Source organism: Odocoileus virginianus, chromosome 27, assembly GCF_023699985.2.
Source record: "Odocoileus virginianus isolate 20LAN1187 ecotype Illinois chromosome 27, Ovbor_1.2, whole genome shotgun sequence".
NCBI lineage: Eukaryota > Metazoa > Chordata > Mammalia > Artiodactyla > Cervidae > Odocoileus > Odocoileus virginianus.
Genome location: NC_069700.1, coordinates 6919698 through 6936180, shown reverse-complemented (window position 1 = coordinate 6936180; position 16483 = coordinate 6919698). Strand labels below are relative to the sequence as shown.

Here is a 16483-nt window from a genome sequence, read left to right as displayed (position 1 = left end):
ATTCCCAGTGTACTTGCTGACACCTAAGGCTGGACCATAAGTTTGCCCAATGGATGACTCTCATGTTTAACTGCTACTCTTATGAGGGGTGGCTTTTTTACCTAGGTTATCACATTTCCTTTAAATACTACAGAACACATGAGAATCGCATTTCATTTTCAGCAGCACTCAGAGATGGAGGACAATGTGCACAGATTCTCCTAAAGAAGAAAACAACCGCTACGAACTCTTGGGCAAACGATCTCAAGCTCCTCTTTTAACACCTCTGCATGGGGCTCTCTGTCCAGGTGCTGAGGGGTAATAGCTAAGGACCCTCAGGGCACAAGGCAGACCAAATCCCCACTGCGAAGGGAAACGTGCTCCTGGGACGGTTAAACAATGTCCAAGAGGAAGAGTCAGGGGCGGCAACTGGGTGCCTTCTGCATTTTCAGGGAGACACTGGATAGCCTCAGTTACATTCATCCATCCACTTGTAAATCCATTCAACAGCAGCAGCATCCATTTTATCCAAGCAACGTCAGGGAGACAGGCTTGGATGAAATCAAGCAATTGTAGCTAAAGGCCCACAAAAGATGTCCACTTCCTCCTCCAAAAAGTTACCTCCCTCACCACAGCTTTCAAGGTTCTCCAGTTTCCTTTCAACCCACTGCTGGCCTGATCATTCTTGATTTCCCTAGGAGAATCGCACACTCCTGCCAAGCTGAGCCATTTGCCATGCCATGAACACGCTAAGCCATGTCATGAACATGCTATGCCTTGAATGCATGAGCCTCTCTGAACCCTGCTTCCTACTTCCTGGCAACCTCCCCTGTGATCCCTACTTGTCTTGCTCATCTTTAAGGCCTGTCTTAAATACATCCTTCTCTACCATGGTTTTCCTGATTCTTTCAAAAGGATTTGATCTCTTACTATTTGAATTTCTTCAGAACCATGTTTATACATCTTCAGATTAAACATTTTCTGTAGCTTACAACCATCTACAACTCTGAGAGCTGATAAGAGAACACTTTTTATAAACTGTGTTAAGGTTGGAAGAGTACTTTGCTCATAGTGCAAAAAACACACAAAACATAAGCACCACTCAGACTTAACAAAGCAAGGAAATCCACGCGAGCCACACTGTGGATGAACCTTGAGCATAATACGCTCAATGAAAAAAGCCAGCCGCAGAAAGACAAATCAGGCTTCCCTGGTGGCTCAGACAGTAAAGAATTTGCCTGCAAGGCAGGAGACCCGCGTTCGACCCCTGGGTGAGGAAGATCCCCTGGAGAAGGAGATGGAAACCCACTCCAGTATTCTTGCCTGGAGAATTCCACGGGCAGAAGAGTCTAGCAGGCTACAGTCCATGGGGTTGCAAAGAATCAGACATAACTGAGCAACTAACAGAGTAGTGAAATTCATAGAAACAAGGAGTAAAAAGGTGGTTACCAGGGTTGAGGAGAGATAAAGGGGAGAGTGTTTAATAGGCAGAATGTCAATTTTGCAAGATGAAAAAGTCCTGGAAATCCATTGTGCAATATGATTATATATAACATTATTGACTGTACATTTTTAAATGGTTAAGGTGGTAAATTTTATATGTTTTCACCACAAAAAGAAAAGTGCCAAGTGAATTAAATCTGCACCCTAACAACACTACCAAAAACCAAAAGGTACTTGGCTGCAGTCTTTGCCTTGATCACAGAGGTCAGAGCAGAAAGCATCCTTTTAAACATGTTTCATCAACAGACAGATTCACTAAGAAAAGAATTTCTGAATTTTGAGAAAAGACAATCAGGACCAGAACACTAGGGAGAAATGGGTATAAAGATTAAACTCAGGTAAATTTCCCATTTCTTCAAAGTATCAGTTATCCAGAGATTGTGAACCCTAAACTTCTTTAGGAGGTTTCTGAGTTTCTATCCATTTTTTTTTTTTCTATTTAAAAGCACAGTTGAGGTTCAGGGTCCAATGCTCTAATCATCAGTTTCTTGCACTTTCTGAGTAGAAAGCCAGGAAGGAAGGCAGGGACAGAGATGAAAGGGGCTGGGTGATTTGGGAGAGTTGGAGAGGAAGCTGAAAGAGCTGAAAGAGGAGACCAGGAGGGCGGTGGGATATTCTCGGGGAGAAATGGGGCCAGAGGATCAGACAGCGACAGAGCCACACCGTGAGCTGACAGATGAGAATGTGACTGTAGAACAACCCACTATGGACATGCCTCAAAACTAGAGAGACAGGCGCTAAATAGAAATACTGGTTTTACCTTGACAAGCTCTGCAGAGAGGATTCTCATTAGACACCTGCTGGGGCTGAAAAAATGCCACAGGCCATGGATGCTGTCTGGCAGGGAAATTTGCAGTTGCAAATACTTCTTAACTTTGAAACTAGCAATCAACCAGTTCTGGTAATACAGTTAAGTTTCCCTGTATTTCAGGCTCTAAAGACAATGCTACAAAGTCACATTAGTAGAAGGGCTTGTTTTTGAGGATCAGCAAGAGTTCCTTTCTTTGCTGAATTGTATGTTTCCAACGGTGGTCATGTGCTTCCCATGTGATCAGCCCCATCTTGATCCTCAGACTGTCTCTTTCTAGCATGTGCTTTGAAACCCAACTTGACTACTTTTTCCTTTTATAGTTAACTACCTTAAAAAAGTTATTTATTTTCAAAGGGCAGATTTTTTTTTTGCCTCTGAGTTATACAAAAAAAGCAGATTTTCTAATTTCTTAAATAGATTAAAAAGCAAGGAACCAAAAAAGCCAACCCAAACAAACAAAACGTGAAGAAAACTAATGATTTCATTTTCACAAATTTAAAGAATAGGTATCTTAGTGGAGATAGCGTAAACTAATGGTGACAAGTGAGGACTCTAGAATAAAATGAAATGGATAGAGTCTATCTAGATATTTCACCATGACTAAGTTATTTAACTTCTCTGAATTTCCTTTTCCTCCTCTATGAAAAAGAAAGAATAAAGATACTAGTACTGTAAATTTTTCCAAAAAATGGCACCTGCCATTATCACCTAAGTGTGATTGTCAGACTGTGAAGTTCAGCTATCACATAAATTGATTATCCTTCATTCCAGTGGCTCCTGTGGGGTACCTAATCGCAGGTACCTTATGCAGAAGGAATAGATTATTCATGCAATGTTTAATATTTAATTTCTGGAGCCAGGATGGCTGGAGAGGTGATTGATAAAGACTCAGAAAAGTAGGAGACAATATTTTTTGCTTCTACCACCCTTTTCTTCTGGGGTCAGCCATCCTTCTAAGAAGAATACCTTTTGAAAATTATTCATCTCAGATCATATTGGTTATGCAACGAGCTCTGCTGGGTATACTGTCCTTCCAGAATGGAAAGGAAGTTAATGCCCAGCCACTCCTAATCCTACATTATATCTGCTGTGCACATACTGATGTTGGAGATAAGTTGGATGAGGATGACAACAAGAGAAGAAGAAAGATAGTTTAGGGGAGCAAGCGGGCTTCTATCTACCGGCTGAAGAACTGAGAAAATGCATGAGACAATCTCCAAGTTAATTATGGTTTTCTGGATTAAATGGAAGCAAATGCCAAAGCAGAGATATTTCTGCGTATCTTCCCCGGCATGTACCTAGCTGTGGTCCAAGTCCAGGTTCATGCTTCCTCCAGCGTCCACCGGGCCATTAACCACTGTCACTTTCTATTAATCACGCATGGTGTCTTTCAAACTGTTGTCTGTTTCCTTCTAAAAATGTCCACAGAACAACAGACACCGAGAACACGCTAAAACTCCCAAGTCTCAATTTAAGAGTTCTGCTAGAATTCTCAGTTTATTAATTTCTTCTGACATGGCCCAGATGTCTCTAGAGTAATTAGTAACAGAACGGGGTTAACGTGGCTGCCTCATGGTGATGCAGACTGTGACGGAGGGTTCACTTACAAAAACGAAGCAAGTTCAATCGAGTTTAATCCCGAAGGGGAAGCACCACACTTGTACCCTGTACACATCTGTGCCTGTCTCTTCGTCATCATATTTAAGTGGCTACCAGGTACAATACGGTAAGAGATCATCAGCTTTCACATATATATATATTTTTATCCATTTGGCCCAAGCTCTATGGAAGCGAGATGTACAGATAATGGGTAAAATTTACTCTCTTGGGAAAGAACAAGGGGAGCCAGAGAGACAAGGCTAACAGAGCAAGAGAATTCTGGAAACGCCAGGCTGTGGCTGAAGTTCTTAATTAGGTAAATAAATTACAGGGCAGTGTTTCTTTTTTAAAGAAAATACTGTCAATTCTTCTTTTATTTTGATTTTTTTTAAAAGACTTCTGGTGTGGGCCATGTTTAAAGTCTTTAGTGTATTTGTTACAATATGACTTCTGTTTTTCATGCTTTGGTTTTTTGGCCACGAGGCATGTGGGATCTTAGTTCCCTGACCAGGGATCGAACTCACACCCTATGCACTGGAAGGCAAAGTCCCAACCACGGGACCACCAGGGGAGTCCCTGCTAATTCTTCTTTTAAAATGTCTTATTTACTCATCCATTCTCTCTCTTCCCACTGCCATCAGTTGATCATTTCAGCTTCTGTTTCAACAACTGGAGCGGCCTCTGAAAGTATCTCTCTGCCTCACATTGTTCGATTTAACTCAACTAGTACTTCTGGAGAATGAGGCACACAGGTGGCTTCCCTGGCTTCTCAGTTCGGCTGTCAACCTTCTCTTCTTCTGGTTCATTTTACACAAGGACCCAGGAATGTATTTTAAAGTCTAGTTTTCACCCCATCACTCACTCCCCAGCTCAAAAACTTCCAAAGGCTCCCCACTGCATTGGGAATAAAATCTAAATGCTCCCATGGTAGGTAGGCCTAGAAAACCCTCTCTCAACAGAGCCCAAGATGGCCCCCCATCCCAGCGCCGCCTCCTTGTCACTGGCCCGAAGCAGGGCCACCTCCGAGCCTTTCCTCATTCTCTTTAAGTCCTTCATGCCTTAAGGGTGGGCTCGAGTTTCATGCTCTCCAGGAGCCTTTTTATCAGACTGTGCTGAACTGCAGGGTTTACACCAACAGTAGTTATTCTGGCATTCTACTTCTGAGTATATATTCATAATTGTATATATACATATGTACTGACCTGTCATAGTTTGATACCTAGCACAGTATTCTGCCTACAGTTAGGTGTGCTGAATAAATATGTACTACATATAGGAGTTTATTTTTTCAATATTTAAGCTTTCTCAAGGGAACTTTGGCATCTCAGTCTTAAAATGTACATGGACCTTAAAAGTACATAATTTGCTTCTAGAATCAGAATGAGCAATTCTCATACCAGGAATAAGTGAGGAAAAACTCAGAAATGCTTATAAAAATATATGTACATTGTTGAGATATTGAGTTTTTATAATAAGGAAGATAGAAACCCCTTAAAAGGCTTCCTCATTTAATTAATGGCAACCCATTACCATCCGGTACTTTTGCCTGGAAAATCCCATGGATGGAGGAGCCTGATAGGCTACAATCCAGGGAGTCACAGAGTCAGACAGGACTGACTGACTTCACTTTCTTTCACTTACAATGTAGCTAACAAAATCACTCTGTGGAGTATTTTAGTAACATGAGGACCGGTTCATAAGACATCAGTGAGGGCAAAGAAAAAGTAAACGCGTATTTGACTTTTTTTGTTAGATAAATGATATACAGTGGTTATGTTTACAGGGAGGCTTAAGAAGGCCCTTTTCCTTTGTGGTTTTCTCTGCATTTAAATTTGGGAACACTCAAGTGTTACTTCTGTGTTGAACAGTTTAATTGGAAACTTGCTCTTTTGAACCAAAAACACTGACTTGGATGGATATGCACTTTGATAGAGGAGCCTGACACAAACTTCTATTTGAATTGTAATCTAATAAGCCTCTGCATCATGGGAGAGACATCCTGTGACCATGGAAACAACAGTGATTGATTTAGGAATTGGGAAACACAGGGTCTAATTTTGGCTTTACTGCAGAATTCCCACCAGTTCTGGAAAAGTCACTTCTCTTCTTGAACCTCAGTTTTTTAATGATAAAATAAACGGATATTCTTGCACCCTCATTCCAACTTGCAAAAATGTATAGAGATCAATTAGAGACTATTTATAAAAATGGCAAATATATTATAAAAAGGAAGTCAATCAGTATCACGTGGGATTATTATCAAGGTTGGAGAAACATCCCTCTGAAATCTTGAACCTCTGATCATACCACAACTTTAAATCACAAAGTGGTACCCAATTCACGTGCTAATGTACAGCCAAGTGCAATTCTACTAAATGCCCAATTTAATAACTGTCGGTGCACTTGTTAACTAACATTGAATAATGAATTTTAAAGTCACTTCAGGTTATTACAAAATATTGAACACAGTCCCCTGTGCTATACAGTAAACCCTTGATGCTTATCAAGCTTATCTATTTTCTGTAGAGTAGTTTGTATCTGTTAATCCCACTGATAATCTGAAAAAATATATATAACTGAATCATTTTGCCATACACCCGATTTATAACAGTATCATAAATCAACCACACTTCAATTAAAAAGCAGTCATTTTAGGGCAACACTCCTCTTAAAAGTATTTTCCACAACATTTTGCAAATTACTATCTTTGCTTTTTTTTTTCTTCCCCAAAGAGAAGAGCACAGGTATACACTGTAAAAGAAGAAATACACTGGGCTTCAAATCAAGTGTTTAAAGACAAAATATTGAACGCTTTAGCAAACTCATGATGAAGAGAAGAGGTGCTCCTCTATCTCTACAAAGATTTGGACAGTGAATCTAACCCACCTAGGTGGGCAAACTTTTGACTTAGCCACATCAATGCCAACGTACATACTTACAGGTGCACACGACTGGAGGCTCTCAGCACGTGGCTGGCAGTGTATACCGCATGCCTCTGAACACACACACACAAACCCAGGTCACAACGGCGTGTACCAAGACACACAAAGAAACACCCACGTGTCCCACAGGGTGACCTCGCCCAAGGTTCTCAGGTAAGAAGCAAGAAAGGATCCCGTGAAGGGAAGGCAGGGCGGCGGGGTCCCTGGAAGACGTGCTGACTCACCTGGTAAGTGGTTGCCAATCCTGGCAGTGGGTTTGGGAGGCAGGGCGGGGGGCTGCTTGAGGAGAGAGAGCTGCTTCACGGGGGTGTCCTCGTGGTCTCCGGGGGAAGCAGCAGGTTTTTTGGGGGGCAGGAACAAGACTGGTTTGGCTGAAGGATCTTGGGACAGGAGGGCTGCAGACTCACTGGCAGAGGGACTCTCTTCGGACACTGGGGGGACAACGACAGGTCACACACGACATTAAACACGCAGTGCGGGGGGCTGGCGGCAGCGCGGGGACAGGACAGGCAGCAGCGCAGCCGGGCGCCCGCGGCTCAGGGCTCGCGGACGGCGGGGCGACCGAGAGAGGACCCGGAGAGCCAGGCAAGCCGGGCTGAGGTGGGGGAGACAGCGGGGAGGCAGAGACAGGAGACGGAGAGGACCGCAAGGAGCAGGAGGAAGAAAAGGAAGAGGACGCTTCCTCAAACCATCCACAGCGTCACCCCTTCAACCCGGGCGTTTACAGGACACGTTCATGGGCGCGCCAACACGTGACTCACGGGACCATGGCGACAGCCTACACATGGGCAGGTGCAACGGATCAAGGACTAGGAGCCCCTCTGAACCAGACCACCGCCAATGCCGGCATCTCCTCTGGGTGTGTCTGCCCTTTGCTCCCGGGTCTGAGGACCGCCTGGGAGCGGACACTGGGCGGGCGACCCCCACATCCTGGGGTGGCTGCTCCTCCAGGTTCGGGGCCGCCCACGCTGGGCATCGTGTTCAGGGGGCGCTCTACAGTTTCAGGGGCACTGGCTCCTACTGGCTCCTATCCACCTGGACAAGGTGAAGGACGCTCCAAAGTAACATCCTTTTTGTTTTCTCTGCTCCTCTCTCCTACCCTTGCCAGAAGCACGGTTTTCTCGTTTGGACTCTGCCCATTCCTCATTGCTTCAGGCCTGCCTCTTCCTCTCCCCCTGGGGGTGGGGGGCAGGACCCAGACCAGCTCCAGTTAAGAGCGGTCCTGGGTGGTAGCAGAGGCCCTCCCATCAGACTGGCGACCTGGGCGAAGACTGAAGGAGACTCTACGACTTCTCAAGGGTTACAGACCTCAGTACAACAAACCAAATCTGTCTGATCCCAATGTCACAAGGAAGGCTGGAGAGAAATCTCAATTTACTGCTTTAGTTGGAACAATCTTTCCAGCTGGGAGTGGGGGAGGTTGGGAGGGAAATGCAACTCAGATGCATATTCCCCCCCTCACCATCACTGCTCCAGTAAGAAAACCTGTACAAGAGTCCTCCCCTGCCTCCTCCTTCCTCCCTAACCCGGGCAGCAGTGTTCCTGGCAGCGTCAAAGCCTTGCACATCATCCGCAGGAGAACCAGATTCTCCCCTGGCTCAAGGGACGCTGGTGTTACCAGTGCTGGACGCGTTGACGGAGCAGCAGCTCACAGGGTCCCAAAGTGAAGCAGGGCACTGACTCTGTGAACTGCCAGCACTCCCGCCTCCCGCCCGGGCCCCACGGTGCAGACTTTGCACACGGTGTAGAGAGAGGAAGGACACGGCCTCCCTCCCCAGGCTCCAGATACTCCCAGAGGTCCCTCCCCGGAGGCTCGTCTCCTGATAGCAAGGACCTCTCCTTACTGGCTCTCGGGAGCGCGCCACCATCTGGCTAAAGGGGACCACTCTGCAGTCCTTCTGAGGGACTGAATATTGGCCACTCGGAGGGCTCTGGACCAAAGAGTGAGTGATGGTCAGGTGGCATCGCAAATCATCTGTCAGCGGGATACAACAATTAACACATCGATTTTATACGGTAAATTGGTACAGCTTGCTAAAGTGATGTAACAGTTAACTGTTATATTGGGGTAAGGATTCGAAGGCACACCAGGGCTTTGTGACCAGGTGACTTAGACAGACATCGTACAGAAGCAAGGGGTTCAGCATTAGCAGAAACAAGTGTTAGAAAACAAAATGATGATGTTTTAAATCATCTATATTACAAAACAAGACCTATCTTCTTTAAAGAGATTAAGGTCTTGAAAGTGTTTTTAAAGATTGTAGAAAAATACAAGGATATTTCCTCCATATTTTTATACTCAGCATGTACTGGGTTGGCCGAAAAGCTTGTTCAAGTTTTCTGTAATGTTTTACGGAAAAACCCAAAGGAACTTTTATGATCAACCCAATACTAAACTGGCCATTTCCATCCTTGTTTCCAGGAGATCCTTATGTTCGGGGTGGTTCAAAACAGAAGCCCAAGTCCATCCGGGCTGAAGGCCCACCACACCACAATGCTGGGGACCAGTTCTACATCTATCGGGGGCATTACCTGTCCCATCCATGATGTCGGCAGGTTGGAGCACCTCGTATGAGCAGGGATCCCTGGGCATTGGGACTGGCTCCATTTCGGACAGGGCGGGCAGAGACAGCTGGCTGGAGCTCAGGGACTGCCCGTTTTCCAGGGAGTCATCTTCATTCGATATGGAGAGCTCCCCGTCTGTTGGCGTGAGAAGGAGACCGCAGAGTTAGACGTGCCTGCCTCGCAGGAAAGAGCAATACTTACAGCCTGCTACCTGAGTCTGGACACTTTTGAACAATCTTCATCAAGACCAGAACATAAAGTCTGCACTCGTTATTTTGCTTTTAAGGCATCGAAACACCAGGGAAACTATTTCCAATGACCTTCAGTAATGTGCCTGTTTTCTCTCCATCTTTCTAATCATCAACAGATGAATGGGTAAAAAAGACGGGCTATGTGTGTATATGTAAAATATATATATATATATATGGAATATTGTGAAAGTGTAAAGTCACTCAGTCATGTCTGACTCTTTGCAACCCCATGGACTGTTGTCTGCCAGACTCCTCTGTCCATGGAATTTTCCAGGCCAGAATACTGGAGTGGGTAACCACTCCCTTCTCCAGGGGATCTTCCCAACCCAGGGATCGAACCCAGATCTCCTGCAGCACAGGCAGATTCTTTAACGTCTGAACCACCAGGGAAGCCCATATGGAATATTACTCAGCCATAAAAAAGAATGAGGGAATGCCATACACAGTAACATGGATGAACCTAGAAATCATCATACTGAGTGCAGCAAGCCAGACCGGGAAAGACAAGTATCATACGATACTGCTTACATGGAATTAAAAAGAAAAAGATACGAATGACCTTGTTTACAAAACAGACACTCACAGACATAGAATGCAAACTTATCATTACCAAAGGGGAAAGGGAGTAAGGAGGGATACATTAGGAGGTTAGTATTAACATATACATTCTACTATATATAAAATATATAAATAACAAACAAGAACCTACAGTATAGCACAGGCAACTATATTTTTGTAGTAAACTATAAGGGAAAAAAAATCTGAAAAGAATATATATATATATATACACACACACACACACATATATATGTATAACTGAATCACAGTGCTATATATCTGAAACTTAACACAATATTGTTAATCAACTGTATTTTAAACTTTTAATATTTAAAAACATTTACAAAATTTTTAACATTTTAAAAATGTTAAAAAAAATCATCATCTACCATGTTTTATACTTGTTTTTTAAACAAAAATGAAAACCAAAATTTCTTCATCATTTTTTGAAAACCTGGAAACACTGAGCAGGACCCAGAGATGGAAAACGAGGTCAGGAATTCCTACTTCGGGGAGCAAAAGGCTTCAGGCACTCAACAAGCATGGGGACCTGGAATGTCACGGCCCGAGGAAAGCCTCGCCCTGTCTTCTTGGCCCCTCTGCCCACACCCAATCTCTCCAAGTAGACACACGAGCAGGTTCTGGGCTTCAGCTGCAGGGCTGCAATGGCCCAGAGACGCGGGGAGGTGCCAGGATTCTCCTGGTCCCACCAGTGATCCTGCCAGGCAGGGTACCACTTTGATCTTGTCAAAGCTCAGCAAGACAAGGAGCAGCCAGTTAACACCGAGGTGGAGGATCAAAGGCTCCTACACAACGGCCGTTTGTCAAATCAAAACTCCCTGGGTGTGATTTCCTCCTAGCCCAGGGGAGTCCTAGATAGCTAGACATTAAAGTCAAATTAAGTTTTAAAGAGGACTGAAAGCTGTTCCAGCCAGATGAATAAATATCCAGATGAAAGGCTCTAAGTTATGTTTGGGCAGAAACATAGAAACCAGCAAAGCAATTACCTGCCTTACAACGAGAAGATAGATGATTTACTTGAAGAAATACAACAGTGAAATGACTCCATGGTTAATCATGGATAAATAAGCCTTTCCTTTTGCTGTGTTCCTCCTAAGGCTTTAATTTTATACACAATGATGATACGGCAGCAAAAGATTCCTCTACCCACCCCCTTTCCTCCTCATTTAGAATTGGTTTGATGAAACGCATGCTCAACAGAGTGATTTATAAACTGACAGGCTTTAGGTAGCATATGGTTCAAGGACATATGATATTTGACCTGAAATTTTATACACATAGAAAAAAAATATATAATGGACATCAAAAAGCACTTGAAGCAGTCAATTTAAAGCACAAATTTTTGAAGACTGTGGGTTTTTTTTTCTTTCTTTTCACTTGGCCTTTAAAAAATTTTTTTTAAATTGGGTTTTTTGTTTGTTGTTGGTCATGCTGCTTAGCATGTGCGATGTTAGTTCCCCAGCCAGGGATGGAACCCATGCCCCCTGCAGTGGAAGTGCAGAGTCTTGGCTCCTGGATGGCCAGGAAAGCCCCTCACGTGGCCTTTTTCTATGTCTCCAATGGAAGCAGTAGTCACTATAATCATGATTAACAATACGGCTATGACTTCTCATTCCTAAGAGCAGAGCAGACTGCCAGGCCAAGGCTCTGGGAAACAGTCAGCTGAACTGAGGAGTACCCAGGATGGGAAGAGCCGCGGTTGTGAGCGTTAACGCAGCACCAGCCCACGACGGACAGACCCGGGGCCTTTACTTTGGCGTGTTCACACGGACAGCATGGGAAGCAGCTCTGCTTCAGGTTCCCCGCCGGTGGAATAATGATGGAATTGCCGTCAGGCTTACTCTATCTCTGGGAAACCATCCTGATCTTGGATGTTCCCAGTATGGTAAAAGTACTGGCTTACAACGGCCTGAGGAGGAGGGGTTTCTGGGTTGTTGCCATGTTTTGCTGCTTTGGGGCAAAGATGTGATGGAATGATCGCTATATATTTTAGCTCCTTATGTCTAAGAACTGTAGATGCAACATTAGGGGGAAGAAAAGATAGAACAGCAGTATCGTTAGGGCTTTTGGTTTACAGAGAAGCAGTATTACTCACTCCTCTTGGGACATACTAACTCTCAGAAAATTTAGCTCCCTATGGATTAATAAGCACCTTTGGTAAATCACAAAGGCCCAAATCATTTGGGAGAGGAAACAATTTGGTGAATTCCACAACTGCAACTTCTAAATACACATCTCATTAAAAAACGAAATTAGAAAGAAGAAATATGACATGAATCATATTTCTACCCTAACAGAAAAGTTCTTTTGCATACATAGTTGTATGTATCAAATTTTATTTTGTCTTGTTTTTAAAAAAATTTTATAAGCATTATAATTTGCATGGTTATCATCTTAATGATTATATTTATCTCTCTGTGGTTGGTCACAAAGGGGTTTCCAATGTTTTATGCTATTATGAAAACAAATCTCTGCTGTTTACCTTCCTGTATAAAATCTTCTCTGCCATTAGAATTCTCCCCCTTTAGAAGAGTCCAATAAAGACATTTATGTGTATTAATATTTTAAGGTCTACTGACACAGACCTGGATACTGTGAAATCATTTTTCTATAGCGTTTGTCAATTTACACAGCAGCAATGTACAGACCACACAGATTTCTGGGCTTTTGGTCATTTATTCAGTATCAACATTGATAACCATGTTTTATCTATCTACATAGCTACTTACCTACATATATATGCACATATCTGGTAGAAATAAATTAAAACCATGCAATAAGTACACATTCATTATTGATATCACTTATGACTAAGATAATGACAAAAATGAAACCTGATTTGGATTCATATAACATGGGGATTAAAAAGATGCCGCTGTTAAAGTAACTGTTATTTTTTAAATTCTTATGATGTTTTCAAATGTACACAAAAGTAGAATCATGAATGTAACAAACTCCATGCACTCATCATCAAGCTATGAGGAATTATCTGGGAATTCCTAAAGCTTAGTAACTTCAAGTTTGATTCATATAAAGACTAATTTATTGATGTATAGTTGAGTCACAATGTATTAATTTCTACTGTAAAGTGATTCAGTTATTATATATAATATATATACACACACATGCATACATACACACATATATATACACATACACAGGTATATATACACATACATTCTTTTTTCATATTCTTTTCCATTATGGTTTAGCACAGAATACTCAGTATAGTTCCCTGTGCTATTTATACAGTAGGACCCTGTCATCTATCTACCCTAAATATAATAGCTTGTATCTCTGAAGACTGTTTAGGCTCTCCATGTCTTTTTTACTATTTACCAGTTCTGTTATCAGCACATTACTAGCATTTTAAAAATAAGCATCAAAAGAAAAAACTGTTTTCCCTCCCAGGAAGCATTTAACTCTTCTGAATAAAATGAGTCTTACGGAATATTTCTACTTTCATCTATCAAGATCATCACAGTCTCTTAGGAATTTTACTCTTTTTGATGCAATGGTAAACGGAACTGCTTCCTGAATGTCTCTTTCTGATCTTTCATTGCACAGTCTTTTGTTACTATGAACAAGCAAAGGCTCATTGAGTATTAGAAATCATTTTGATGTTCTACATGATCGTCTAAAATTATCTGCAACAATGGTTTTCAAAATGGTACAATCACCTCCAGGCATTAGGACATTTCCACACTTATTTCCTAGTAAAGTGTGGCAAGGAGGAAGGGAGAAGGCAGGAGGAGACCAGACAGGTTACGGTTCTCAAACTTTCACGGGCATCACAATTTCCTGGTGGGCAGTTAAAACACAGATGACAGGGCCTTACTCCCAGAGTCTCTGACCCAGGAGGTCTGGCATGGAACTGAGAATACGCGTGTCTAATAAATTCTTGGGTGATGCCAAAGCTGCTTTTGCTGGTCAGGGTTCCACACTTTGAGAACTACTGGACTGGAGGTAAGGAACTGGACAAGCAAGAGAACCCAGAACAGCAACAGTGCCTTTTCAGTGATGAGTGTAGGGTGATGAGGTGTAGGGTGGGAAGTGTCGTTCATGGGGCTAACATGGAACAGAGGCGGTTGGCTTAAATCTCAAAGAGAAGGCGGGAGGCTGCGTGGTCTAAGCATGGGTTACAAACTTGGCACGAAGGGCAGTGGGACTGGAGAGAGCACCAGGGTGGGGGAGAAAAGTAAAGACGAGCCGGGTGCAGACATGCCCAACACGGGCGCATCTGGTCACAGAGGCGCAGAGAAAAGAATGCATGAGTGAGTGCACGTCAAAGGCACGGCAAATGATGAGACGTACTGAGCAGCAATTGAGATGGAGACCTGGCCGTGGGCATGGTGCCAGTCACTGCCTTCTCTTCCTTGTGGGGCACAAGCAGTGAAGACGCTGGTAAGTCAGGCTTACACCAAGTTAAGGAGAGTGAGGGGAGAGGTGAGAGGGAAAGAATTCATTTGACAGACAAACACCTACTGAGACCCTATTGTTAACAACGCAGGATCACACCCACCAAGCCTAACAGATCTGCTATGAACTCCTTAGGGTACCTGGGGAAACCACTGTGAGGGCGGCTGCCTCCGAAGGCCTGGAGCTGAACCCTGTTCTGCCCTGCCCCTCCTGCCACAGGCCAGGCATTGTGCTAGATGCTAAGGAGGCAGCAGACCTGCCCTGGGGAAGGAGGGAGGCAAGACGGGTGCAGAAATGCAGACAGGGAGAATCGGTGTAAGCGAGCTGGGGCGAGGGAGGAGGAAAAGCAGCAAGCGTGAGAAGTTAAGCCCTGAGAAACAGAAGAAGAAAAATAAGAGGCGAAGAAAGGGAGCGGATGTGTGTTCGGAACAGATGGAGATTCACCTCTTGTCTTGCATTAAAGTTTTCTTAATGTTCTGAGAGTACAACCTACTGATTGGTCAAAAGGTTCATTCGGGTTTTCCCATAACATGGTATGAGAAACTGGGATGAACTCTGAGGCTAATCCAATATATAAAAGCTGTGTTCCAGAGAGTCGGCTTGAAAGATATATTTAAAAATATATTTTTTGTTCTAAGTCAGTTTATTTAGGAATGACATCTACCTATAACCGGATGTCACCAATGTGATGATATTCCAAAAAACTTTGTTTTGTAATTATTGTTTGTTTTGCTTTAAGATACCCTCTGGTTTTAGGGTGATTGACACATATATACTCACAGACATATTTATTTATTTAGGGTGCATAAGGAGAAAGCCAAAATAGTGTTAACTTACTCATAAATTTTTAGGCTTTTAATTTGCAAAATAAAACACTGTACAACCACTATAAGGGAGAGAAACCAGCATGATGGGGAAATATGAACCAAACATAGCTAATAAAAGAATGGCTATTCCAAGTATGCAGAGTATTTGTACAAATAAATAAAAATTAAGTTCCAGGTGCCACTTGTGAAACGCATAGCCTGGCTGGCAATGAAAGAAATGCAAGTTGAAATGACTCTGTGGGTGGTGCTGAACCCCTAACCACGTGCTTGAAACAATGTCAAGTGCAAAGCAGGAGTGGAGAACAAGAGGCATAGGTAGATTACAATGCCCTCAGGAGGAAATATGCAGGCACGTTGGCAAAGTTCTAAGGTGAACTTGGCATGATATGAGTAGAGCTTAATTATCATTAATTTTTTTTTCCCAATGGAGATGCTTACATGTACAAAAAAAATAACAAACACTGGCATGCTGCTTTGTTCAGTTAAATGAAAATCTAATAATTTTTGTTGGAGGGAAAACCCCTTCCCTACTCCTCAGGTTTCTTGAATAGCTATTTTCTCTGAGCCCAACTGTTTACCTTTTCTCCACCGTTACTGTATTGCTAGGATGCAAATTCTGAATAAAAGACTTGCAGTAGAGAAGAACAATGAACGTCAAGAAATCATGATTACATTGCTGCTTCCACTAGAAGGAAAAATGATTATGTAAGTGAAGCACCCTGTGAGAATTTTAGACTGAAAACATTAGGAAGTTTTAGCTACGCTGCATCCCCGTCGGTAATGCAATGTGTAGAATTCACACATGCAGACCTATGAAAATTCAAATACGTTTTAATTTACTGGCAATCGCCAACAGCTATAATTAGAGCAAAAAGTGCAGCCACCTATGTTAAGGCAAATAATGTCTTCACCTTTGTGAAGACATGGAAGAAGAGCTCTACTGAAAGTATTTGCTAATTGTTTTTTTCCCTTTGAGACAGAGCTTTCAATACATGTCCTTCGACCAAA

General features: G+C 43.0%; 1 protein-coding gene across 12 annotated transcripts in view; it reads right to left on the bottom strand.

Annotated features, from left to right (window-relative positions):
• Positions 1 to 16483, bottom strand: part of PHACTR1 (phosphatase and actin regulator 1) — a 491697-nt gene that overhangs the window by 57821 nt on the left and 417393 nt on the right. For 10 of the 12 annotated variants that reach the window (XM_070457043.1, XM_070457047.1, XM_070457042.1 and 7 more), the window contains 2 exons: positions 9367 to 9534; positions 7059 to 7265 (listed from right to left, as the gene is read on the bottom strand). In XM_070457043.1, coding sequence (XP_070313144.1) covers positions 7059 to 7265; positions 9367 to 9534 — 375 coding nt within the window. The remainder of the gene's footprint in view (positions 1 to 7058; positions 7266 to 9366; positions 9535 to 16483) is intronic. The other 2 variants (XM_070457050.1, XM_070457049.1) reach the window with 1 other exon arrangement.